This window comes from Caretta caretta, chromosome 7, assembly GCF_965140235.1.
Source record: "Caretta caretta isolate rCarCar2 chromosome 7, rCarCar1.hap1, whole genome shotgun sequence".
Classification (NCBI taxonomy): domain Eukaryota; kingdom Metazoa; phylum Chordata; order Testudines; family Cheloniidae; genus Caretta; species Caretta caretta.
Window position 1 is genome coordinate 117217330 of NC_134212.1, and position 26861 is coordinate 117244190.

At 38.4% G+C, this 26861-nt stretch overlaps 1 protein-coding gene across 1 annotated transcript in view; it reads right to left on the minus strand.

Moving 5' to 3' along the window:
- Positions 1–5790: 5790 nt before the first annotated feature.
- Positions 5791–26861, minus strand: part of SMC3 (structural maintenance of chromosomes 3) — a 51752-nt gene continuing 30681 nt past the window's right edge. Inside the window, exons 14-29 of the mRNA XM_048856273.2 lie at positions 24194–24297; positions 23843–23942; positions 22959–23119; positions 19678–19819; positions 18239–18389; positions 16564–16716; positions 13527–13678; positions 12876–13034; positions 12007–12114; positions 11405–11513; positions 9109–9356; positions 8764–8976; positions 7840–8031; positions 7484–7661; positions 6767–6873; positions 5791–6203 (exon numbers count right to left, since the gene is read on the minus strand). Of these exons, the coding sequence (XP_048712230.1) occupies positions 6132–6203; positions 6767–6873; positions 7484–7661; positions 7840–8031; positions 8764–8976; positions 9109–9356; positions 11405–11513; positions 12007–12114; positions 12876–13034; positions 13527–13678; positions 16564–16716; positions 18239–18389; positions 19678–19819; positions 22959–23119; positions 23843–23942; positions 24194–24297 (2349 nt within the window). The 3' untranslated portion in view covers positions 5791–6131. The remainder of the gene's footprint in view (positions 6204–6766; positions 6874–7483; positions 7662–7839; positions 8032–8763; positions 8977–9108; positions 9357–11404; positions 11514–12006; positions 12115–12875; positions 13035–13526; positions 13679–16563; positions 16717–18238; positions 18390–19677; positions 19820–22958; positions 23120–23842; positions 23943–24193; positions 24298–26861) is intronic.

Sequence of the window (26861 nt, forward strand, 5' to 3'; positions counted from 1 at the left end):
TGTTCTTGTATGGATAGAGGAACTAGTCCAAACCTTATCTTTTGAAGGCAATGACAACTAGAAAGGCCAGCCCAAGTCCAGTCTAATCTGACATATTCCAAAAGCGGAAGAAATTATGGTGATCAGCTAGTCAGAACTCCTGTACAACACAGACCATAGAACATCCCCCAAATCATTCCTAAAGCAAATTTTAGAAAAATCATCCAATCTTGATTTAACATTTGTCAATGATGGAGAATCCACCACAACCCTGGGTAAATTGTTCCAGTGGTTAATTACTCCCACTGTTAAAAATGTGCGCCTTATTTCCAATCTGAATTTGTCTAGCTTCAACTTCCACCCATTGGATCATGTTACACTTATCTCTGGTAGGACTGACATGCCCATTATAAATATTTGTTCCCCATGTTGATACTTAAAAGACTGTAATAAAGTCACCCCTTTACCTTCTCTTTATTAAGCTAAACAGAGTGAGCTCCTTGAGTTTATCACTCTAAGGCATTTTTCTGATCCTTTAATCATTCTCATGGCTCTTTTCTGAATCCCCTCCAATTTATCAACTTCATTCTTGAACTGCAGACACAAGAATTGGGCACAGTATTCCAGCAGCAGTCGCACCAGTGCCAAATATAGAGATAAAATAACCTCCGTACTCTTACTTGAGATACATAAACAGGGGTATCCCAGGATCACATTCTGTAGGCCATAGCACCAGCCTGAGCTCATGACTCCCAAATCTTTTTCAGAGAGTCACTGCTTCCCAGGACAGAGTTCCCCATTCCGTAAGTATGGCCTACATTCTGATGTGCCTTCCTAAAGAATGTCACTAGCGCTGAGACACAATTTGGGGAATCTGTCTATGTACAGCTTATGAATTTCAATTTGAAATAATAGGCTTTTGTATCCTCATTTTATGACTCTTACTTGTGCACCTTGCACTAAGACGTGCTGGCAGCACTTCTCCCTATCTGTGAACCGGCTAATTGTTAAAGACTATCAAACACCTGAATAGATCTTACCTGTGGCGAACAAGAGTAACTGTATCCTAGGGAAAAATCCATTTTTCCCCAGTAACTTCTCTGCAAGGGTCTGAACGTGGAGAGCGTAAAGTGCCCAGAAACAGAACAAAAGGAACCAGGTGTTGGTAGTGGGACTTACAAATTCAAAGAACTCACAAAGCAAGTGAGCAGGAGACGGGATCAGAGGATTATGCTTTTGTAGGAGAGGGGTCCTGTTTAACTGTAGTACCAGCCGAGGTCAAAGGAAGCGAGAGAGAGCAGAGAGAAAAATTGAGCAATGATTCAGAGAAGCTATGAGCTGCAGGAGGATCCAGGACATCCAAGAGGGCTCTGACTGTCCTTCCTGAGCAAGCTGTATCCTTCTATACCAATATTCCAGTCATGCATATTAACCCACCAGGTCTCGGTGGATGCCAACTATGTCATAGTTGTGTTTATTTACTAGCATTTCAAATTCTTCCTGCTTATTTCCCATACTTCTTGCATTAGTATAGACATTAAGATACAGATTTGATTCCCAGCCACCTCCCACCAGTTCTGTCTTGTCTCTCCCTTATCCCTGCTAAAACAGCTCATGCTCCCCCCAAATTCCAACCCTTCTCCCATGTTTTTGACTTACCTGTAGGATTTTATCTATTTTGACTTACCCTATTTTGATTTATTATTTTTGCCTTTATATAAAGTAATGGTGTTTAGTATCCTCTTCAAAGCTCAGCTGTGTCTGAGCATTTCACCTATCACATGCCCCTGAAAAGGTGAACTGTGAAGCCAAAGTGCTCACATGGTGGAACTTCAGGGAGTGGGTGTACTTGAACTACAGGAGATACTGGGCAAGGTATGTGAGAGAAAGCACAGGTCCACCTAAGGCAACCAATCCACATGGTCCCATATCTGTGAAGGGTAACAGACAGAGACCAAGCAAGGCCAAAAGCCAAGGAAAGAGACAGTGCTGAAGTCTACTGAGATGCAGGGAAGCTCAAGAGCACAAAGGTTTAAGGGTAATGGACTCCACCACAGCAACCATGTGAGTGCCCAGCAACCTTTATCAGAGCTATGTGAGAAAAGCTAATACTCACTTTTCTAGGGTGCTTGGCTGTAGAACTCCAGTAATACATCTGTAGCTGAGATCACCAGAACTTTGATTATTATTTATTTATATTATGCTGCCATCTATAGGCCAGGCTCCCACTGTGCAAGCACTATTCAAATAAAGAGGCAGTTCCTGCCCCAGAGAGCTTTCTGTTTCCACTCACATCAGAAATATAATTTGACCAGATCAATGAATAAAATGTCCTGGTTGAGGTCTGTCTGGGTACCAAAAAGTATCAGTGAAATTAATGGAGAAACTAGACTGATCTACACTTCTGAGACCCAGACTGCTGTCCAGTTCCAAAAGCAAAAGTCCCTGCCTCAAGAGGTCTCATGTTTTCTGCAATTGCAGTGGAGGTTCCTTGGCTGTCTATCAAGTCTGAAGTGCCTTCTGGGCCAGCAGCTGACTAGGAGGAAGACTTCAGCTCTCTGATTTCCTCTTTTTCCGGATCCTTTATGTCTTGGGAAAAAAATTCATTTTTATTGCCAGAGAAGCTCTGACCTCTGGTTACTCCCTGATTTTGGAAGCGATACAAAGAAACATTCATGCTTCCTTCATAAGCAAATATCTACTAGGAAATGGTTCCATGTCCCCAGAAGAAATTTCTGGAGGCACATATTGAGAAATCCCATTCAGGGGTTAACCAGACAGATGGTATCTAGCCACTGGAGATAACCTGCTAGAGATGATCACTGCCAGGAAATGGCTGAGGCAGTGAAGATTTTGTTCTTTGTTAAAATCTTTTAACCAGGGTTGTAAAATTGTGGTGAGAGCCATGCCTGCTTTGAGCACTGAACAAGTAATGCTCCTGCATTGGGTTCAAAAGTTGTAGAGTAGCCTGGTTGGACACTTGTGGGTGAAGGCATCTGTGCTCAGGAAAAGATTATCCATTTCCCTTGAGAAGTACAGGCTTGAGCGGGAAATTTGTCAACTTCTTGGTTACTTGTATCTTTCTGATTAAATACTTCTTTAGTTAGGGAATAGTTCTGAATAGTCAATAAAGTGCCTGATCAGGCAGTCTTCTTTCTGATTTAAACATCCCCTTTGTGGAACTGGCTTCATGGACAAGATATGAGACTGCCCAATACACAGTATACCCATTATTTCAGAGTGGAATTTTGAGCTTGTGGTCCCATCTCTCAGGTTTTTCAGGCAGCATACTAGCATTGTAGTAGATTGCAGAAGTCAACCCTGAAGTCATTGCTTGAAACTAATTGTCAGCTTCACTGCCCTTAGCAACAACATTTATTCTCCCCTTCCCCCACCCTCTACTTTTGAGAGTCTCAACCCCCTGATCTGTAAGATGTTGCACCGTACGCTCCCCATGCCAAGAGGCTTGCATCAGCTATCTGTACTCAAGTTTCTTTTAGCGGGGTACCCTCTCCTTCCTGGTTCACCATTTCAGTTACAGGAACGTGTGTTGAAGAATGCCGACATGCCTCTGCATCATGTCTGGTGAGTCATTCCAGATTCTCAGTAGGTTCTTTTGGTTTCATGTGGAGCCTTATCTGTGGTACAATATCTATTTGAGACTAGCAGTCCCAGAAGTTGAAGGCAGAGATGTATCATTGACTGTTGTCTTGCCAAGATCTCTACTCTCAGGATCTGCAACTTCTTAAGAATCTTTTCTGTGATGGGATCTCTGTTCACTCACAGGTGGGAGAGTTTCTGAACTGACTGGAGTGAGCACTCCATCAGATAGACTATGAATCTGTGTGCTGGGGGGGGACAGAAACTGAATGGGAACGTCTTATACTGCAAATGAGTTTGTGTGAACAAATATTAGGCAGTGACATAGCCTTATGGATATGTAGAGGTTAGCATCCACTAGATTCACGTACAGTCTTAGAGATATCACATCCTGAATATCCCCAACCTGAAGCAAATACCCACCAGCAACCACACAACACATAACAAAAACACTTAACCCAGGAACCAAACCCTGCAACAAACCTTGTTGTCAGCTCTGTCTGTGTATCTATTCAAGGGACACCATCATAGGACCTAACCATATCAGCCACGCCAGCAGGGGCTCGTTCACCTGCACATTTACCAATGTGATAAATGCCATCATGTGTCAGCAATGCCCCTCTGCCATGTACACTGGCCAAACCAGATAGTCTCTATGCAAAAGAATAAATGGACACAAATCTGACATCAAGAATTATAACATTCAAAAACCAGTAGGAAAACACTTCAATCTCCCTGGACACTCAATAACAGACTTAAAAGTGGCAATTCTTCAACAAAAAAAAACTTCAAAAACTGACTCCGACGAGAAACCGCAGAACTGGAATTAATTTGCAAACTGGACACCATCAAATTAGGCCTGAATAAAGACTGGGAGTGGATGGATCACTACAAAAACTAATTTCCCCCTGCTGATACTCACACCTTCTTGTTAATTGTTTGAAATGGACCACCTTGATTACATTGGCCTCATTAGCACTACAAAAGTCATTTCCACCACTTCTTGTCAACTCTTGAGAATAGCCCACTTCCACCTTAACTGAATTGGCTCATTAGCACTGACCCCACACTTGGTAAGGCAACTCCCATCTTTTCATATGCTGTATATTTATACAGCTCTACTGTATTTTCCACTCCATGCATCTGATGAAGTGGGTTTTAGCCCACAAAAGCTTATGCCCAAATAAATGTGTTAGTCTCTAAGGTGCCACAAGGACTCCTTGTTGTTTTTGCTGATACAGACTAACTCTGCTACCGCTCTGAAACACATCCTGAACGTGACTTTCACCATTCATTTGTTCAGTCGCTGTAGGTCTGGTATTGTTGTTCTTACCCCTTCTCTTATTTTCTGTAGGATGAACAATATGGACTAAAGTCCAAAGAATTTTTCTGTGAATGAAATGGTTTCTACTGCTCGTGTGTGCAATTTCCTTCTTGATAATTTCGTTTGTCTAGGTCCCTTGCTATCAGAGATGAAACGAACAACAGATGGGGTTTAGAAAACAAATCAGAAAACTCTCCAGTACCCTCCCCGTCTGTGGTCTAGTGGATCCAGGTATTTGTGAGAGACTTTGCCCCCTAGATGGCTTTTTGGCTGCTGACACAACGTGCCCTACTTATGCAGACTTTTGGAGCTGAAAAGATGCAGTAGGGATTATTATTATTTTGGCATGGGTGTTTCCAAGGTTCAAGAGTACTGCTTACTGGAGCACGAGGCATCCTTTCTTCAATATCTCTTAATTCGGTAGAGTAAAAAGGAAAGTCTCTGTCTTAGATGATTTACAAATTTTTAGAGTCCTCTAATAAGGCTTGCCAGTATTTTCTCCTACTATTTCATCCAGTTTTTGGTTCAGCATTTGACAGCCTGTGAAAACGGACGCACACAAATTTAGTGTTTTTCTGCTGAGTCACAAATGGCATCTGGCTACAGAATTTGATACTTTTGTCTAAGCTGCAATTTGCACGGCATCCACTCTTGCATCATGCAAAGGAAAATAAATGGGAAGATAGATGTATACAGAAGAGAATGAGAGACATTATTTTGCCTCCTATTTCCTATGTGCAGCCAGATCCTACATGTCTACAGTCTTTACCTGGACTGATGGAAAGGGAATCCTGTAAAGAGAAGACAACTTCAAACAGCACATCTGAATTACAGCCATAAAACCAACTGTTTAATTGAAGCTATTTAAAAAAACAAGAGAGGCAGTATAAATGATAAAATTATAATTAGGAAGGAATAGCTAGCACTTTTCAAAAAAGCTTTAAAACAGCAACAGGACACTTTACAAAAAGATTTGTAGGGATAAAGTTTTCAAACTACAGGTATTGTATAAAGGTAACACAGGTATCTTATAAAAGAATACAGCAACAGAGACAAAATGGGTACTCAAGCTCCTCTGAAACTAATAATCTTCCGGTGGTCTTGGTTAAAATGTATGTTCAAAAACTATTTTAACAATGACTAAATATTTCAGATTTTAATTTACAGCTCCCCGGTGTAGGCATCACACTATACACATCTTCCAAGCAAACTGGCAATACATTTCCATTTAACCATGAGTAGTATCATCTTCCACAAAGTCTTTGGCCATCTCTGCTGTGATCACATCAATATGACTAACCTAATGGGGGGAAAAATATATATATATATTAAAAGTAATGTCTCCTAGATAGTGAAGGCCTCACTTTGAGAAAGTGCCAAATGAGACCCAGTGATGGGACTATAATAGTGTCAATTGAGATGAATGGCTCTAGAACACTGAAGACTGGGATTCTGTGAACTGCAGGTTTTAACTCCTTTTAAAAGAGACTGATGACAACAGTCAGAACTGGTACTCTTCAAGCGCAGTCACCAACAGCTCAAATGCATCTCTGTTGTGAATGTATTACAGACATACAACAAATGAATCCTTGCTATTTTAATCATAATTCTGTCATGCAGAAAGTGGAGACTTCCAACCATGCTGCACAGTCCCAAATCAAGCAGCGGCTATGTGATGTGGACACAGATCCACTAGACACTGAGTAGCCTAAGGTCTCTGTCTACCACTTGTGACTCTAAACAAAACTGAAAATTTAATTTTCCACCCCACTGGGTTAACTTAGTCTCACCTAATGTTCAATATCAGCAACATAATTTTATATGTTATGTTTATTTATATAGACATATTTAAAAAATGTTTACCTTGTTTCTGAATTTTACACCATAGAACTTATCCGCTGACTCAAGCAGTTCAGGCCTAAAAGTTGTTGTAATAAACTGGGCGTGTTCAGCTAGTTCCATAATCATATCTGAAAAATAAGGACATCCTTAAGCCAGCTATCTTTTCAATAAACAGGCCACAATTCTTACTAAGAGGCAAATAACAGCTGCTCTTTTCTTGATAAACAAGAGTGTCCAATTTTTATTAGATTTTACATAGTAACATCAATTATGTGTTACAAGAAATACCACCATTTGGTGTACCAATGAATTGACCCTTTATGATGAGTCACGGGAGTTTGATTTTGTAAGCATTTACTCCATTTCAGTCATAAGATACGCATGCTGCAAAAAGTTGGATTCAGAAAAATCTGTTTTCTACAAGTAATTTGCCAATTTCAGAACCAGAGTAAAACTTTTCCCCAATTGTAATCTTTTAAGCTGATCTTTTAGAAATTGTATGCTATATGTAGACATTTCCTAAAATTAATTTTGCAGTGACTTTTTGAAGATAACACAGCCAAAGAAATACAATTTATATTCTGTATTCACTGCACGCTGTCAAGTACATGGAAACAATAACATATGTCCCTTTACTATGAAAAAAATATTTTATTTAAATATGAAATAAAACAAACAAACATACATCATTTTAACCAGTTTATTCTTTATTGAGGAACAAACAAACAAAACCTTTACCTGAAACAGCCTTTCTGTGCTGAGCATCCAGAGCTTGGTCAATTTCATCGAACAGGTAAAAAGGTGCTGGATCACATTTCTGTATAGCAAAAATCAGGGCTAGGGCCACCAAGGACTTCTGTCCACCTGAAAGTTGCTGCATTTCTCTCATTTCACCCTGTTTTCCTGTAAATGACACCTAAGAACATGCCATAAAAGGAGTTAACTCTACCGTATTAGGACATCAAATATTGCTGTATGGTGTTTGAATTTAATTATTCATTATAACTGCAGTTTCTAGAGCTCATTTTTAGAAATATAATTACTGGTCTACTAAAAGAGTACCACAAATATTGAAATGCAAAGATTTTCTTTACCCTAATCCCAACTCCAGTGAACTGGTCTACAGATGGCACACTGCTCTGAGATCCAGATCCCCTCTCACTTTCAGCACTGCCTTCACCCTCATCCTGGGATTGACTGCCCTCCACATCTCCTTTCTTCATCACTAGCGTGGCTTTGCCACCAGGTACTAACTTCTGGAACACCTCACTGAAGTTTTTTGACACCTTGGAAAACAAAAAAAGTCAGTGTCAATTCAGGTTCATCTATATGCAAACAGATACAGTCTAATCTGAAAAGCAGATTAGAACAGCTATTTTTACATATTATGACAATAGATTATCCTTAAAGAACAGAGATATGCTTGAATACTATAATCTATAGCATTTACTGTAGAAATCCAGTCAACCAGAAAAATTGGCTTTTTAAAGTTTTTCATCCTTTTTGGAAGGTCTATGGAAAGGGACAAGACTCATAATATTGTAAGACAGTAAATACCATAGGATAAACTTGCGGCTTCCCCAGGGCACGATCCAAAGCCCAGTGAAGCCAATGGAAACTCATGGATGTCAATGGGCTTTAGAGTAGGCCCAAATTAAACAGGGTCTGGGAGTGCTGTAGAGAGAGTTCACCTTGCATTGTATGCAAAGTATGCCCTCACATCCTTGGCCAATATTAGGAGCAGCTTTGATGAGTTCCAAAAAGAATCTTACCCAGTTCTAAGGTGAATTCTGAAGGTAGAGGATTTAAACTAGGGGATTCTCTATAGATGGCTCTTATTCGTAGTACATAATGAGGAGTACGAGCCAAAAAGAAAAAGGTGTTTTAAAGTGCTCTGAGAATCTTACTGGCTCTTAACACACTCAAGCACTGATCTATTCCATCCTACAGAGCTACAGCATTGCAAAACTAATTTTCTTCTGACTTCATAGTCTTTATCTAATGGTTTCCAGTATTACCTGTTTGAAAGTAAGTTGGATAGCTTCATATTTTCTGAGTTCAAGGACATTCATCAGCTCCATAATAGATTTGTAGCCCCTGTCCAGCTCCTCCTGTCTTTTTATCAGCTTCTCCTTCTGCTCTGAGAAGTTAACAAACTGGTCTAAAGCTTTTTTATTGACATGGCTGTATTTTTTCAGCTCTGTGTTGCACTGCTCCAGCTTACGGAATAACTGAGGAAAAAACAACAAACACATCACAATGACTTTGGGTTCTGTTCCAGTTTGACATTCAACACGTGTGGCGCTACACTCCCAGGCAAGATCATGTTATGCTTTTGCAATAAAACCAAGCACACTTGCTACCTGTTTTAAACTCAATGTCTGATATTTTTCAAAGGCCTCCTGTGGAAGTGAGCCCAATTCCCTGATTTTCTTCATGCATTCCTCCTTCTTCTTGAGAAGCATGCCTTGCCGATTGGTCATCTTTTCAAGTTCTTTTGTGTCATGGTTAATTGCATCCATGTGTTCCTTCTCCATGTTCTTCCAGCGTTCCATACTTTTTTGGAGATCTTTAATCCCTGCTTCTGTTTTGTCAATTGAGTTATCCAGATCTGAGATGAGAAAAAGCAAAGTGGAATATGCCTGTGTAAAATTAGCAGTTATCCAGCCACTGACCTATTAAAAAAAATAATCAGAAAGCCCACAGAGTAAACATGTTTTTTTGTGGTTGTTGGTTTGTTTTTTGAATATAAAATTACCCATGAGGTTAAAAAGTTGAAAAAAGAAAAAAGTTTCATGGGTATTTTATATAATTAAAAATCTCAGTGAAGAAAGTATACAGAATTCTTAGTCAAAATGAACATACTATGGGACTATTTCTTACATTAAAGAAACTCTAGTGTAAGGCTGTGCTAAACTTGGCTATTTGGCTTCACAAGGATTTATGGGGGAAAAAATCTTCAATTTTGAGCCTTTGGGGTTTAACAAACCCAAAATCTTGGGATGAAAGCAGATTAAATCGATGAATTCTGCATGAAAACCACTGAGATCTGTGACTGTCACATGACTTCATGCAAAACCCTAAGACAGACCAGGTTTGCCTGAAATGAGGTCATGATCACAAACCTTAAAAGAGGCACACAGTGTAAGTCAGGACCCAGGTTAGACCCTTGAATCATTTAAGTACAGTATCCTGTCTAACACTGGCTAATATTATATAGTTTAGGAGAACATGTCAAGACTCCATAAACAATTACGCAAGAATGTGCCCATAAGGAAGGTTTCTTCCCAACTCCCAGGAGTTAGTGGCTGACTTGTCTTTAAGTCTGACAGCTGATATCTCCTTCACAATTACTTACTAGGATTAAAATATCATACACATTTTTATCCTTTATTGATTACTACAAAATTATTTGCTTCAATAATATTTTGTTAAATGAGTTCCCCAGGTTAATTATATATTGTGTAAAAATGTTCTTTTATCAGTTTGAAATTTGTTTCAATGTTATTTGTTGACTCTTAATCTCATGTTATGCTCAATTCTTTAACCAAAATGAATACCATTGTGATGTTACACCCCATATTCTTCATAGAAATATAGTTATGGCATATTCATATCATAACTAAGATATACTTTATGCAAGGTGGCTCATGTAGGATATCACTGGAAAGGTTATGATTTAATGAATGTGATTATCCAATCTGTATGCATGTATCATATTCTGTTAGGAATATTGACTATGTAACAATTACAAGTGTGTGTGTGTACTTGGGGGAAAACACCCACCAGACAGTAAGCAATCATCCTAAATGACCCATTTAAGAAAGACAATAGAACTCTGAAGATCCTAATCTCCCACTTTCCTGAGGTGCTTCCTGGGATGCTGCATTGACACAACAAGGTCAGGTGATAATGTCACCCGATGAAAAATACCCCCCTTGGACACTGCAGGTACTTTTCCACTGTTGGGGGATGAGGCTCAAACAGAGGATTCCCCCTTATGTAAATACTTTTTAAAGGCTGGAGAGGTGGTTGATCTGGACTGTCCTTCATTGCCTACCCAAGAAGACAAACTGCTGAAAGTACCTGAGGGGAAAGGTAGGGATGAGTCCAGACTGAGACAGGGGTCCAGTCTGTAAGAAAAGGTAACTGGAACTCTAATCTACAGAAACTCTGCATCCTGCCTAATTCAACATTTAGGATGAGAAATTGCATTTTGTAACCTGTTTCTTTAGTGAATCAAGCTTGTTTTGTTTTATTTGCTTAGTAATTTGCTTTGTTCTGTTTGCTATCCCTTATATTCACTTAAAATCTGCCTTTTATACTCAAATTTGTTTTATTATTAGACCCAGTTTGTGTGGTTTCTGGGGGTGGGGAGTGGCAACAAGCTGTGCATACCTCTTTTCACATTGAGGGAGAGGGAGAATTTGTATGAGGTTGCGCTGTGCATATTTTTCTATACAGCGCAAGACAGTATTATTTTGCTGCAAGAGGCCAGAGAGCCTAATTCAGCAAAACAGGGAGAGGGAATCCAGGCCAGTGGAGCAGAAGGGGCATCTCAAAAGGGGGGGAGGGAGGGAGAGTCCAACCCATTACAAACACATTTATAAGTACTGTAAAGTGTAGGGTATCTTCATTCCAAGAATCAGTATTACCAACCATCTGATCGTGCCAGGGTATCCTTCACTCGTTTGTTGATGGCCTCGAGTTCTGATGTTGTGGCAGTAAGAACAGTGCCCCCTTCTGTCTCTCGTAGCTCATTCAACTCCTATGGGACAAAAAATAAAACAGTAAGAATAACCATAGCAGGGAATCAAAGTATAAGCCCACACTGCAGATGACATGGGTTAGTTTCTACTACACTGGTCAATATGTCTGACTATAGCCATTAAAATTCTTTTCATAGAGGAACAGATTTTGTTTTAAATTAAATCTAAACCCCCAAAAAATCCACAGCCAGTGCTGTACAGTTCTGTTATAATGTGAACTTGTGTTTAATAATATACACTGTACTTCTGCAAGCTTGGATACACTGTCAGCCACACCTCAAATACATCCTTAAAAAATTCTGCTTCAATCCTAAAAAAACCCAAAAAACCATAGCTCAGGTTGCATGTTGAATAAACAGACGTAGAAAAGCTATATATAATTATCAGCAGTATATCCGGTGCATATTTAAGAGAAGAATAGTCTGCCAAATCTCTGAAGGTGCAAGGCAAGAATATTTTACAAAATGGATCTAAGAAAATCAATAATCTTACTTGTTCCACTTGGTCTAAGCGTTTTCTGAGATTCTCATTGAGGTACGTCTCTACTCTTGTGATGATGCCTTCCAGTTTAATCCTCTCATTCAAAAGCTGTCTATTTTCCTGAAAGTAGGAGAGAATCTTAATTGTATCAAACAAAGGCTCCCAGTGAAGGTTCTTATTTTTTGTGTGAAGAAAACTTTGTAGAATACCAAAAAAATGAAAATATTACACAATTCCTTACATGCGTGGAATTATTTTAATATGTAAGAACGTTTAATACTTAATATTTGTACAGCTATCTAGAATCAAAACAGAGCAAACAGAACCCAACTTTTACACTATTAAACATGGAAGGCTATGTGAAACTTTAGCCTTGTCCAATTCTTTACCAAGACCAAAACAGTTCCAATATTTTATGTCCTTAAAACGTCATGTTCTTTCAACTGATCCAGATGAAACAAAAACTGAGTTGGTTTGTTTATTTCATAGCACAGTTCTGTCTCCCCACACCCTGCAGGGTTTGCTGAAGGAGATGCTGCCCGTTTCAAAACCAAAGAATGGGAACGAGTCAATTTTAACATGACGACTGCATAATAAAAGGTCTTATTGAAAAGCAAAATACACCTAAGTTAAAGAAAAAGTCTAGACAGTATCTGAAAAAAGCATAAATATAGAACATACAAATATATAGCACAGACAGCAATTAAACAAAACATCTCCCTCATACCACGCAAAGATCACAGATCTACATAGCTGTGGATTATCAATGACACCTCACTTTTCCTACATAAGAAGAAAAAATTTCAATTAAAAGAATGTCTTCTCAGTAAGAAATTTTCCATGTTTAGTGTCATGACATCTTTCCTCTTAGTTCTCCTTACTTGTTGCAGTTGTCGAATCTCATCATTAAGTGCATCCACTCGTTTCTGATCATCTAGGCTGAGCTGAGACAGCAAGTCCGTTCCCAATTCTGCTTTTAACGATTCTCGAGTTGATTCCATGGCATGTAAACTTGCCTCCAAGCTTTGCAAGCTGCGTTGCTACAGAACAGATTATTGTATTAAATTGGATCATCATTCATATAAAACTGCAGGCTTCTCTAAACTTGTCTTTCTACTTGTATGGAGTAAATCCAATGTGGTAGTTTTACAGACAACATGAACAGTCCAGGCAGACCAGTCCAACTTGTAACCTGTCAGAAATGCCAGACTACCAACTCTTTTCTAATGACACTTCTATCAGCATGCATGCTACAGTCTCCAATGAGAAACAATTTTTAATTTTTTTAAAATACAGCTTATAGAAAGGAGAAAACTTCATTTTTAACTGAAAATCATCCCCTTTGATTGCCCCTCCTGAGCCCTCCATGATACTTTCCAACATATGGTTAACTAGTGCATTGTGTGTACCAATTTTTTATTTGTCTACTCAGACTAAATTCTTTGGGACAGGAAGTATGTCTACTCAGACAATAATACAATAACAATTAACTAAGAAGAAGTCACTAACAAGTTCTTACATATGCTATATACCTTTGGCATAAAGGTTTTTTCAGACTGCTGCCTCTTCTCTTTCAGCATTTTCATCTCTGACAAGATGCTGTCCCGGGAAGCTTTGAATTTTCTCTGTTGGGTCTCAATCTGCTGCATCTGATTCATCAGTTGGTCAATTTCATTATTAATCCATACAGTGGGCTAAGGAAAATTCCAAGTTTTAAATATAAGAGGTACTTTAAACCCACACTATTACTGCAGTTTCTCATTTTTGCTCACTTCCCATCATACCACAACTTCCATAGATATAGAACCAGTCACATTCAGCTGCTCTCAGAGGTCAACACAAAGCCTTCAATTGACCGGAAGAGATTAAATAGGTCAGTTTAGACTCTTGTGGTGCTTTATCCCATTTCCTCTCAGATGTCAAATATGTTGCCTCAGCAGCAACCCCAAGACAGACATATCAGTAGCAGTTTTATAGCACTGTAATCAGTAGGCTCTAGAAACAAATGCAAAGAAAAATTAGTGTGCCTGATTTATTAAGTGCTATTAGGATTAGGCCAAACATTGATGGGGGACAGATTATCCAACATCTGCCCGTTGTAAGGTTTCTTGCAACTTCCTCTGAAGCATCCGGTGCTTGTCAATGGTCACAGACTGGAATATATGGACCACAGGCTGATCCAGTATGGCAATTCCTATCTTCCTCTGCCTTAGATCACAAGGATGAAATCTTGACCCTACTGAAGTCAGTGGGAGCTTTACCAGTTTTAATGGGACCAAGATTTCACCTACGTGTCCACATTACAAATGCTACCATTTGTTAATCAGAGAGAGAGAGGGAGGGGGTGCCCAAAACAAAAAGACCTTGGAAACATAACTAGACTTTTTGATCCCAGAAGAGGTCCAACACTTTGGTCAGGAATTAGGAATACAGTAGAGAATTTTAGCGCTCTTGAACAGGGCCAGTATTAATTCGTCTCTTAAAAAAAAAAAAAAAAACCTTTTCTATAAACTGTAGTGTGCTAGTCTGGAATCTGATGCTGAAAGCAAGTGTGGGCAGACTGGGAGTCTACACATCATTAGAAGCGGGAAACACTGAGCATTAGAAGTTTAATCTTGCTAAAGCTTTTGATTCTACTCCAAGTCTTTATTTATGGCATTTCCCATGAAACTAAAAGTTTTTAAAAACTTCTTCAATGTTGCCAGAGGTGCTACTTACATACAAATGTTATTTACAAATGAAAAAATTAAGTCACAATTATTCACTCTGGCCTTAAAAGTCTCACCAATTCCTTCTGAAATCCTCCTTCAATAGCTACAATAGCATCCATGTTGTTAGTCATGTAATCTGCATCAGTTGACATATATTGAGACAGCTTGATAACTCTCTATTCTACATATCAACAATTTGAGAAAGCTATAATTTACCTGCTTATAAAGAAACAGCTGTTCTGTCATGACTAAAGAGGTTTACAAAAAGCTAGTGAAATACAGAGATTTAGAAAACTAACTTCAACTTCTCCCCTTTTCCATATGATATTCTTCTGTATTTTAAAACATCTTACTGCTATCCACCTACATATTAGTTTCCTTTCTATTATTTTAGACACGTATTACACATACCCTGTTAACAACTGACCTAATTCTATATTTACCTTACGGGTGAACAGAATATATATCTTGGCTAAATAATTACTAAAATCAGAAAAGACAGCTATCTCAAAAGCTTATTTAGAAGAATGCAATAGACACCGAAGGAGAGAAATAATTAAGGGTAGCACAACGGGGTAGAAACAGAAGAAACTGCATGAGATTAAGAAAAGACTAACTGTCAGAAAAAGCTTCCAGACCATGACATCTAGCAGACAACGAAACAGCGGGATGTGGTAGAATCCTCGTTACTTTGTGTAGTTTAATCCTAAATGCCCTAACACTAAAAATAACTCCGTATGGAACAACCTTGTAGTGACTATGGGATACATCTCAAGAGTTAACAGACCCTTCCCAGCTCTAATATCTATGAGCCTCTATATAAAATAAATAAATAAATTATATAATTCAACATAGGATTGCTTTTACTTTACAGCACTTTGCTATAGCAATATCCTTTACAATGTTATAATGTTGCTATAAGAAGCAGAGTTATGAAAACTTCACTCCAAGCACTGAAAATACTGAGGATTCTCAAAACTAGACTAAAATATTTTATTAGGACTACAATATTATGCACACAGCTTATGGTTTCAAGATTTTTTTTTTAACAATTGTTATAATCTAGTAGAGATGTTCAGAAAACAACTTTACTAATTTTTCCCCCTTTTAAATCTCAGGATGCTAGAGCAATAGTAATATTTTCTGAAAGGACATCATGCAGCTGTCTTTAAGATCTAGTCGCTAGTATCTAATAAAATTAACCTTGCTGACATTTTTTTATAGTATAAAATCATGTTTTAAGACCTAGAGATATTGGTCTCTTTATATTAAAAATACAGGTATAGTTTATAGAAAGTTAATAAATTGATAATAGAGGACAAAAGCATGTCAGACATGAGCAGTATGTGTTAAAGGTGGTTATAACTATATCAGTAAAGGTGTTATAAGTAACCTATTGACCTGTTGGTGTCTATATCACTTAATCATTTATTAAAACATCTCCTGAGCACTGACTAATGTCAAACACTATTTACAGATGTACAACTAATCAAGCGTAATTGAGAGACACGTTATATTAGAAATTAAATTCTCCAACAATATAAATCTGGCATAAAATTTATTAACAGATTCATTTATGTGGGCTCTGTTGCATTTTTAATATAGTAATTTTCCTGCTTTGTTTTTTTTTTAAATGTTGACTCTACTCTCATTAGAGCCTCTATACCAGTATATAGAAGAAAGCCTGCATAGGCAGCAATTACAACTAATACCACAGAAAATAGACAATCTGTAAAAATAAAGTATTAAAACAATTTTTCATTGTGTAATGAAGGTGGGAGAAAATAGAAAGCTCACGAGGCCTTATTACCATGCAACTTTTTCCACACAACATGCACAAATACATCAAAAAGGATATTTTCAATGTTTCTGCGCAAGTTTTCATTGAGTTTTGCTTCAAGTTCACCAAGTTCTTCTTCTGCCTTTCTAACATCTTTTTGTAGTTCAAGCCGAGACTTTCTTGTGTCATAATAACCTCCAGTCAGAGCACCACGATGGCTGACTTGATCACCTATGAACAGAACACAATTAAAATGGTACTTTTGTACTGCACACCCATAGGACATGTTGTTCAAAGCAATTCCTAGAAGCTAATGATTATTCTGCTAATATGTACTTTAAGTACTGTCAATTTCCTAGAGAGATTCTATACAATTCTGAGGAGTCATGCATGCATGTAATGTTTGCAATTAATTTACAAAATGTCACTTTCAAATGTTAACAAGGCAAAAAAAATCACATTTATTTTTGTAAAGCTTTTAAAAAGTGTATTTAATGCCTCAAGACTAGCAGATTCCTAGTATGATGAACTGCCTTCTCTCATCATCAAGCAGTTCAATTTCTTTTAACAACTTCTGAAAACATGTAATCTACATGAAAGTCAATTTATACGAACAATGGGGACATCCAAACACCATATCACCACCAGTTTTTTAAAATGCATCATGGTAGAGCACTTTTGAGAAAAGTGGCCAAAACAGGCAGACACAACCAAGGCAAACTGGGCTAACCTGAAACAACTAGTGTGCGCTCTATTAAAACACTCCACTCAAAAAGGAGCAAGATCCAACCTTCTCTTAACATTTGCTGTTACACTGCATCCTTTTTACCAAGTCTTCTGCCGTACCTTAATCTGTAATTGCCGGCCCGGTTGATCAAAACCTTAGTCTGCTTTAGGCCTGACAGATCTTATGGTTAACTGTTTTGCCCAAGAAACGTTACTTGTCACTAACTGGGATTCTTAAAGAACTGCCTCTGAAGATGCACTCTGGATGAAAACAGCAACAATGCTGCTGGACCCAGAATCTTCTATAATGCAATGACTGTTTGGGTCATGCAAGTAACATGTGTGGATCCTAACATTTGGACTCCAGGATATAAAATGGACTGTGGCCTCAACTGCCCTTAGTTTGTTCTTACACACTGAAAGATTCATTAAAGTACTCTGGAAAAATACAGGAAAGTGACAGAGTGGATTTGCAGAAGACACCCCACCACAAGAACCAGTTATTGTTAAATAATCTTTTTCTCTCAGAGTGGGTATCTGAGGAACATCTCAAAGGAGAGAGAACCTAGCAGCGTAGCCCATGGGGAGCCACTAAACAGAAGATTGCTCTCCAAAAAACAGGCAGATATCTTGTCAAGACAGACATGTGTCTAGTATACCAAAGTAGCAAACTGCACTTTGTAGTCATTAAGCGGTACATAAGCATGCCATGGAAGTTGTTTTAAACTGAGTGGAATAAGCTTCTCAATTCCTCAGGGACATCAATACCTGATAAAATTGGATACAAGTCTAATCCATTTTGTAAGTCTCTGGGATGAGGAGAAATTCCTACTGATTTGTCACTCAAGTCACAAAAAACCTAGAGAACTTACCATTTAGTTTGTTTCATCGAGCTTACCCAGGTAAATTACCATAGCATCAGGTTTTGCAAAGAACACTAGGAAAGTAATAGACTGGTTTCAATGAACCTCAATCTGCCAAAGACCCTGTTTTTCCATTAAATTCATTATATAATTATGATACATACCTTCCAAAGTAATACAATCCATAGTGAAAGCTCTGGCCAACTGGGTAGACACCTCCATGCTACGACAAATGAGTGTCTTTCCAAAAACATGTTTGAAGGCTTTGTCAAATCTGGGATTGTATCTCAGTTTACTGATCATAGGAATAGCGTCCTAAAAATGTAGCAGTCACATCAATAAAGCAGTACATACCAACAATAAGAACAAAAAGTTGCACGAATGTGTCACACATAGCCTGAAGCATCCTGAGTGCACTGTGCAATTGCCAGAGAAAAATAATTTACAGAGAACCTTTGGCAACCCAACAAAAAGAACAAAATAAAATAAACACTCAAATTTACAATAAGAACTTTTGTAATCTTTTGTAATGTAAACATTAGGAACAGGTCATTCCTATGTACTGAAAATTAATGAAGCAAGTCCATTTAGAACTGTGCATGCCATCATAATTTACATAAATGTCTGTGACTGTGAACCCAAATTACTGTCTCTGTGTATGGCCATGGTGTTCTTTAAACTGTTGCACAATCAATTCGGGGGTATCTTATTACAATTTCCCAGACACACCACAAAATATTGTACATGCAAGTTAGGCACAAATAATTCTGAAAATCTGAAGGGACTGATTTAAGGTTTGATCTTACTCTCACTGGAGCAATGACAGGTCTGCCAGTAATTTCAACAGGAACAGGATCAGGTGCTAAGTAGCAACTGAGTGAGTTTAAATGATTTTTGTTACTGTAACTGTCAATTTAACCTTTTCTGTACAAGGAATAAGATATTGTGGGTGCCACCAGAAACAAATGTATTTCCAAAGTAAACGTGTGTGAAGAATCGGGTTATTCCTATCATTTATGTTTCATTGTTTATGCAAAATTAAATAGACTGTGTAAAAAGTCTACCTGACCTACCTCACCATAGGAAATCAGTAATTTTCTAGCCTACAATTTCAAATAGATATTTACTGTTAGTATATATTTACTAGTGGAAATAATGGTCTTAACAAAATTTTCATAGTGGCAATAGAGCACAACTTATTTCAAATAATAAATTTCGCTGTCTTATACTACGTCATACTATCCTCTTGTCCAGGTCTTGTAAAAAGGCTGCCTTCCAACTTGAGGAAAGTACATTTGACAACTCTTATAACAATTACCATTTCTATTACGATAACAATGAAATTCTTCCTTTCATTCTCACCTCTGTATCTTTTTAAATGCATGAAGTTTAACATTACTGTTTTGAATCTGCCAGGTGTTAGAGATTCTTGAAGAAGTGCAATACTGAAAAAAATATTTAGTTGGACATGGCCAGCCTGAAGAAAATGGCATTATAGAGTAGCACCAGCAAGAGTACATAGCATCTATGTGACATAAACATGTGACTTATATGTAATCTACTGGGAGAAAAAACAGAAGTCAGTATCAACACAGTGACTCACATTGGTTTCAGGGTAAGCAGTATCTCTAACATCCAGCTTGTTGAGAGGCAGAAAAGTTACTTCTCCAGGAAGGTTCATTTTATTAAACTCCATTAAGATCTTTGTACTGACCTCATCGGAATCCACAATATGATAAAATAACCTAATTTAACAGACCAAAGAAAAAAAAAACACCAAGATTTTATTATGCCAAAATCATTGATATTTTCTACCCCAAACTCAAATTTCCAGGAACCACTAAACAAGACAAAACCACGTTTTATTCTCTCTACAGGTTTTGGCATTACCACACCTTAGAAAATACAAATGGAAAAAATAATGGTCACAGAAATTTTTAAAATAGGAAGATAATTTACACAATACTAAAATCTGCTGAAACACCATTTAAGTAGTTGGGACAGGGGTGTTTTTTTGTACTTGTTTTTTTTTTAAATAGTCATCTTATTCAGTTTCATCCAGATGAAGCCACCCAAGAACTTACTAGCATTGGTCACAGGGAAAGCCCAATAAACGTTTGACCTCACGTCTTTTTTCTCATCAGCTGTGCATACCTGTCACGTACCCCTGCAATAGCAAGCCTATTCAGTCTACCTTTCTTCCCTGTAAGAGTTTACACAGAAACACCTTGTCCAAGGATAGGATCATGGGTAGACAAAATTAAAACACTCTGTTCCATGCAATCAACTTTCAGCCAGGTGCTGAAAGGGTAATAAAAAGCATTTTCCCAGTGGCAGTGGGTGCTATCATCATTAATCAAAGAGAGTCAAAAAGTGTAATTTTAACTGCTTCTGAGATTAACTCTCTTCCTATTGTTTAGGACATCGAACACAGCATCCCACTACGCTTTAAAAGGAAAAGAAAAAAAATGATAAAAACCACCATTGCCAATAATTTTTATTAAAAAGGTGTGTGTTTGGACTTAAAGAAAATAATCAGGAAGTTTACAAGAATAAATACTAGAACAAATTGTGTATGGCTAGGAGATTGTTAGCCTTCTTAGGAAATGTGGACTTCACCACCAATACTCATGCCTTTGCTACCTCCAGATTGGATCATTGTGACATACTCTCCTTGAGGCTATTAACCACTTGGAAATTTCAGCTGGTCCACAGACTGCAGTTAAATGCTTGGTTAAATGCTTACTTAGTATTCTTTCTGGGAGCATATCTCAAACTCCTACTCTAAAGACAACAGTGGCTTCCAATTAATTTCCAAGTACTATTCAAATGATAGCCCGATGGTTTTGAGCCTATGTATCCTACAAGAAAAGGAGTACTTGTGGCACCTTAGAGACTAACAAATGTATTTGAGCATAAGCTTTCATGAGCTACAGCTCACTTCTTTGGAGGCATTCAGTGGAAAATACAGTGGGGAGATTTATATACGTAGAGAACATGAAACAATGGGTGTTACCATAGACACTGTGAGGAGAGTGATCACTTAAGGTGAGCTATTATCAGCGGGGGGGGGGGGGGGGGGGATATCTTTTGTAGTGATAATCAAGGTGGGCCATTTCCAGCAGTTGACAAGAATGTCTGAGGAACAGTGGGGGAGGGGGGGAATAAACATGGGGAAATAGCTTACTTTGTGTAATGACCCATCCACTCCCAGTCTCTATTCAAGCCTAAGTTAATTGTATCCAGTTTGCAAATTAATTCCAGTTCAGTAGTCTCTCGTTGAAGTCTGTTTTTGAAGTTTTTTTGTTGAAGAATTGCAACTTTTAGATCTGTAATCGAGTGACGAAAGAGATTGAAGTGTTCTCCGACTGGTTTTTGAATGTTACAATTCTTGACGTCTGATTTGTGTCCATTTATTCTTTTACATAGAGACTGTCCAGTTTGACCAATGTACATGGCAGAGGGGCATTGCTGGCACCTATCACATTGGTAGATGTGCAGGTGAACGAGCCTCTGATAGTGTGGCTGATGTGATTCGGCCCTATGATGGTGTCCCCTAAATAGATATGTGGACACAGTTGGCAACGGGCTTTGTTGCAAGGATAGGTTCCTGGGTTAGTGGTTCTGTTGTGTGGTGTGTGGTTGCTGGTGAGTATTTGCTTCAGGTTGGGGGGCTGTCTGTAAGCAAAGACTGGCCTGTCTCTCAAGATCTGTGAGAATGAGGGATCATCCTTCAGGATAGGTTGTAGATCCTTGATAAAGCGCTGGAGAGGTTTTAGTTGGGGGTTGAAGGTGACGGCTAGTGGCGTTCTGTTACTTTCTTTGTTGGACCTGTCAAGAATTATAACATTCAAAAACCAGTTGGAGAACACTTCAATCTCTATGGTCCCTCGATTACAGACCTAACAGTTGCAATTCTTCAACAAAAAAACTGCAAAAAAACAGACTCCAACGAGAGACTGCTGAACTGGAATTAATTTGCAAACTGGATACAATTAACTTAGGCTTGAATAGAGACTGGGAGTGGATGGGTCATTACACAAAGTAAGCTATTTCCCCATGTTTATTCCCCCCCTCCCCCACTGTTCCTCAGACGTTCTTGTCAACTGCTGGAAATGGTCCACCTTGATTATCACTACAAAAGATTTTTCTCCCGCCCCCGCTCCCACTGGTAATAGCTCACCTTAAGTGATCACTCTCCTTACAGTGTCTTTGGTAACACCCATTGTTTCATGTTCTCTGTGTATATAAAATCTCCCCACTGTATTTTCCACCGAATGCAGCCGATGAAGTGAACTGTAGCTCATGAAAGCTTATGCTCAAATAAATTTGTTAGTTAGTCTCTAAGGTGCCACAAGTACTCCTTTTCTTTTTGCGAATACAGACTAACACGGCTCCTACTCTGAAACCTATGTATCCTACAGAGTACCATTTCTGTCGTACCCTGACATTTACCAGGTTATGTGGGCAAATAACCTCTAGATATTTACATAATGGACTATGGGAAGGACTCAGTGAAGAGCTCTTGAGTCTGGAATTTGCTCTCCTCCCCACAGTTTTGCTCAGTACAGCCCAAGCCTACTGAGCTTTTGGGCACACAGCAAGGATTTTCCTAAGGGGACAGGTTGAGAGAAGGAAGGGTGTAGTTTGGGTAGTGAGTTTTACTTGGGTAAAGAGCTCTTTTCAGAGTCTTTTTGATACAGTGTGGATTTGATTATTGTACATACACGCAACTAAACTTGACAGCAGACCCAATGTATACATCAAAAAATAAACCCTCCTATGGCAAGCTTGTCCCAGCAACTGGCTTTCAACATGCATGAAGTTGAACGTCTTCCTCTTACCCTTTCAAACTCAAGAAGAATTCAATACGGTATAATTTACCTGTTCCCTGCAGTAACTTCAACACAAGTGTAGAAAGCAGGCTCACACTCAAAATTATTCATCACAATTCCATGGTACCCATTTAGAACATGTTGGTTTATGCCTTTCCGGCGAAAGTGCTCCAAGACTTTGTTTATGCTGTCTATACCATTTAGAATGGCCTGTCATAAAAAAAATATAATGAATAACTCATATTACTAGACTTTAAGGATCACATGACCTACAAATAATGCTAATCTAGAATTTTTTGTCCTTTGTCTTGCCAGTTTAAAACATAAACTGACAAAATATTTGTAAGCTTATTGCTTAGATTTCAAGTTTGTTAGTGATTTCTAATTGAAATCATGGGTCATTCACGATCTGCCTCTCAGCTGCTCAGTGTCAGCCATTGGGCCTTATGAAGGCCACAGTCACTGATCAATTCTTGTTAGGACTGCAGACAACACATGGCTACTCCATATGGGTGGTGCATGTGAGCTGTCACTGACTTCTCTAAGGCCACCCAAAGTTCCCTCCCAGCCACTGACAGCAAGCTCCTGCTTTGGATACAGGAACCAACAGGCACGGTAATTTGAGAGTCTGAGAGCCACCAGTTTTTCAATGCTTTGATAAACTCAAACTGAATTTCAACAAAAAATTTCTCCCTCCAAAAACTGGCTTTAGGCTGAGAATAAATAGGAGATATTTCAGCCCAAAAATCATTCTTTTTCAGAGAGCGATAAGTATTTGAAAAATAAGGCTTATGAAAAAGTTCTGATACTGTGATCTGCAGCCGTAGACTGTTTTTTCCCCTAAAAGATGTGGCAATTATCTTTAAAAGATATGAAACCTTTCCTCATGTCAGATAATCAATTAGTAACTTTCACAAATGCACAGTATCTCACCTTTCCTGTTGCTGCTCTAAGAAGTTGCTGTTTCTTCTCCAAATCCTCTCGTTTTGCAGCAAGAGCTTGTTGTTCTGCATTCTCCTCTCTCCATAGATAACTACAAAATGAGACAAAAGCCAGGTTAACATTATTAAGCACTTTGATTACCAGAAAATTCTTAGCAAGTAAAACTGGGTTAAATTCCTTCTAGAGTAGTAATTTTTTACAAATTGAAATGTAGATGTTTAAACCTCCAAAACATGACTGTATTTAAAAATACTTAAGTAGTTATGCCAAGTTAACGACTACACAGCTGGCACTCTTTACATTTTACACATAATAAAACAAATTTTAAATAAATTTACTAACTTTCTTTCACTCTGTAGTTCATCTTTTTTGTTTTTCACCTCATAATACTTTCTGTCCAGTTCTTCAACACGAGCTTTCACCTCATTAAGATCTTGGTCCAATTTCTAATGCACATAAAAAAAAATACATCTTTCAACTGTAAAACTCTAGTTTAAATCCCTCTATTATCCAATTCTAGCTTTAAATCCCTATATTACAATTCAGAATTAATTCCTGTAACTTTTTCCATGATTTGCAGTAAAATTACTCAAGTGGTAAGAAAAACAGATCTTCAGAGGTCAGCAGCAGCAGCATGGAGCCTATGAAGAAACTGGGTGCTAACAGCCAGGCAAGAAGGACAAAAGAAAATGAGATTTATTTTGTTGATTTGGATGTTCCAGCCACCTTTGGAACTAAAAGGATTAGAGAATTGGCAGAAATACTCAAAACCACCATAGGTTACACTATTAACTGGAATCAAAGAGACACATTACTCCCATCTGCTTGGAAGTTTGTTCCTTCACAACACAAAAATAATAAGCCTCTGAGGCTAAGAATATATTAGCCTAATATTGCATGTTAGCCTTCCATGCTACTCTTGCTATAATCAAGGTTCTAGTGTGTTCCCCAATAAAGTCAAGTACTGGTATTACTTCGCTGCAGGTACTCTGCTAATGCAGCATATCTGGAGAACTTGCCAGTGGATATTCCTCTGTCCCCATTGTCTGGGAATTAAGAGCTTTCATTTATTTCAGCAGCTCAATGACTAGGAATTTACAAGTAATAACTTTATGATTCTTAATATTAGTACTACTATTTTCTGCAGTCTTAAAATCTCTTATTTTTATTGCTCACTTTTCCAGTCTCCAGACCAATTTCTCCAAAACACCTCCATGTTACAAAAAAGCCAGCCAATTATTTCAGCTTGGTTAGAAGCATTTGTGTATATGTGATTTTACACACACGTACGTTTCAGCACTGACAAGATCCTTTTCACTTCCAGAAGAAACAGAGGCTTGAGAGTGGTTTATTGCAGGAACTCTGCCAGTAAAAATAGCCAGACTGGTATGCCATTTCCCTCACTCAACCAACTAAAGAGAATTGCTCGAGTAGCATGGCTCTCTTCCAAAATATGGTTTACACTGGCAGAACACCTTCTTCCTCAGTGTGACTATGTTCATAAACTTTATCAGGTTTCACATTTATCACCAAGTTCAGGAGATTTATTATGCAACAGAGATTGTAAAAGCTGCATCTGTCAGCACATCAAGCATCTGCATGGCCATGTAACTGGTTAGAACTGATTCTTCATTTGTATGGTTTCTCCTGACATACTGGGGGTGTTAAACAGTCTGGAAAAATCAACACCATTAGAATAGGCCACCGTTCAACCTTGATTAAAGGCTCCAACAAAACAGCCAGCATAGTGCCATCACAGCTGCTGTCAATTCTCCCATCCAGAATCAGCAACATTCCTTAACCCTTCATTAATACTCTGCAGTCTTGCTGAACCTTTAGCACGATATCTCAGTTGGACAGCAACACAGGACAGACCAATATTCTGCTCAACATATGTTCTGCAGTGGCTTTTAGCCACAGGACTCATAGGCCTGGGGTAAAGAAGAAATATTTGATCTTTGATCATACGATAAGACAAAATATAATGTCACTATGTAAATGCATGGTAGCCAATATAAATGCCCAAACCTTGAATACTGTGTGCAGTTCTGATCACCCTATTTCAAAAAGATATATTAGAATTCGAAAAAGTACAAAGAAGGGCAACAACAAAGAGTAGAGGAATGGAACTACCACCATCTGAGAAGAGATTAAAAAGATTGGTACTGTTCATTTTAGAAGAGAGATAACGTGGGGATACGATAGAGATCTATAAAATCACAAATGGTATAGAGAAAAAGTATTATTTACCTCATCACATAACAAGAACCAGGGGTCACACAATGAAATTAATAGACAAGTTTAAAAACAAAAACAAAAAGAAGTACTTCATACAATTCATAATCAACCTGTGGAACTCATTGCCAGGGATGTTGTGAAGGCCAAAAGTATAACTGGGTTCAAAAAATAATTAGATAAGCACATGGAGGATAGGTCCATCAATGGCTATTGGCCAAGGCGCTCAGGGATGCAACCCCATGCTCTCACTGCCCCTAAACCTCTGACTGCCAGAAGCTGGTACTGGATGACAGTAGATGAATCACTTGATGACGATCCTTTTCTGTACATTCCCTCCGAAGCATCTGGCACCGGCCACTGTCAGAAGACAGGATATTGGGCTAGATGGACCATTGGTCTGACCCAGTAGGGCCATTCTTATATTCTTATGCAGTGCCCCAGGTGGAGCATTTAGAAGGCATTGCTACCAATGCCTTCTGGAGTTGTCATATACAAAAAAGGGAAAACACCCATAGTTAGACCGCACAAAACAGTACAGAATATACTCCGCTGTATGGCTGGCCAGCTCCTGTGGCTGGTGCAAAGGAAGACAAAGTAACGATTCCTCTGGACACCCTTCTAGGGAAGCTAAAGCCCTGTGGGACACTAACATAGTGAATAAGGAATATGACTATATTTTGCTCCTATGCCAAGTATTTAAAAGATGTGGGGGGAGCAAAAATCACCTAATTTTTGAGCCTGTGTTTCAAATGCCTTGTAAAGTTTTCTAGGA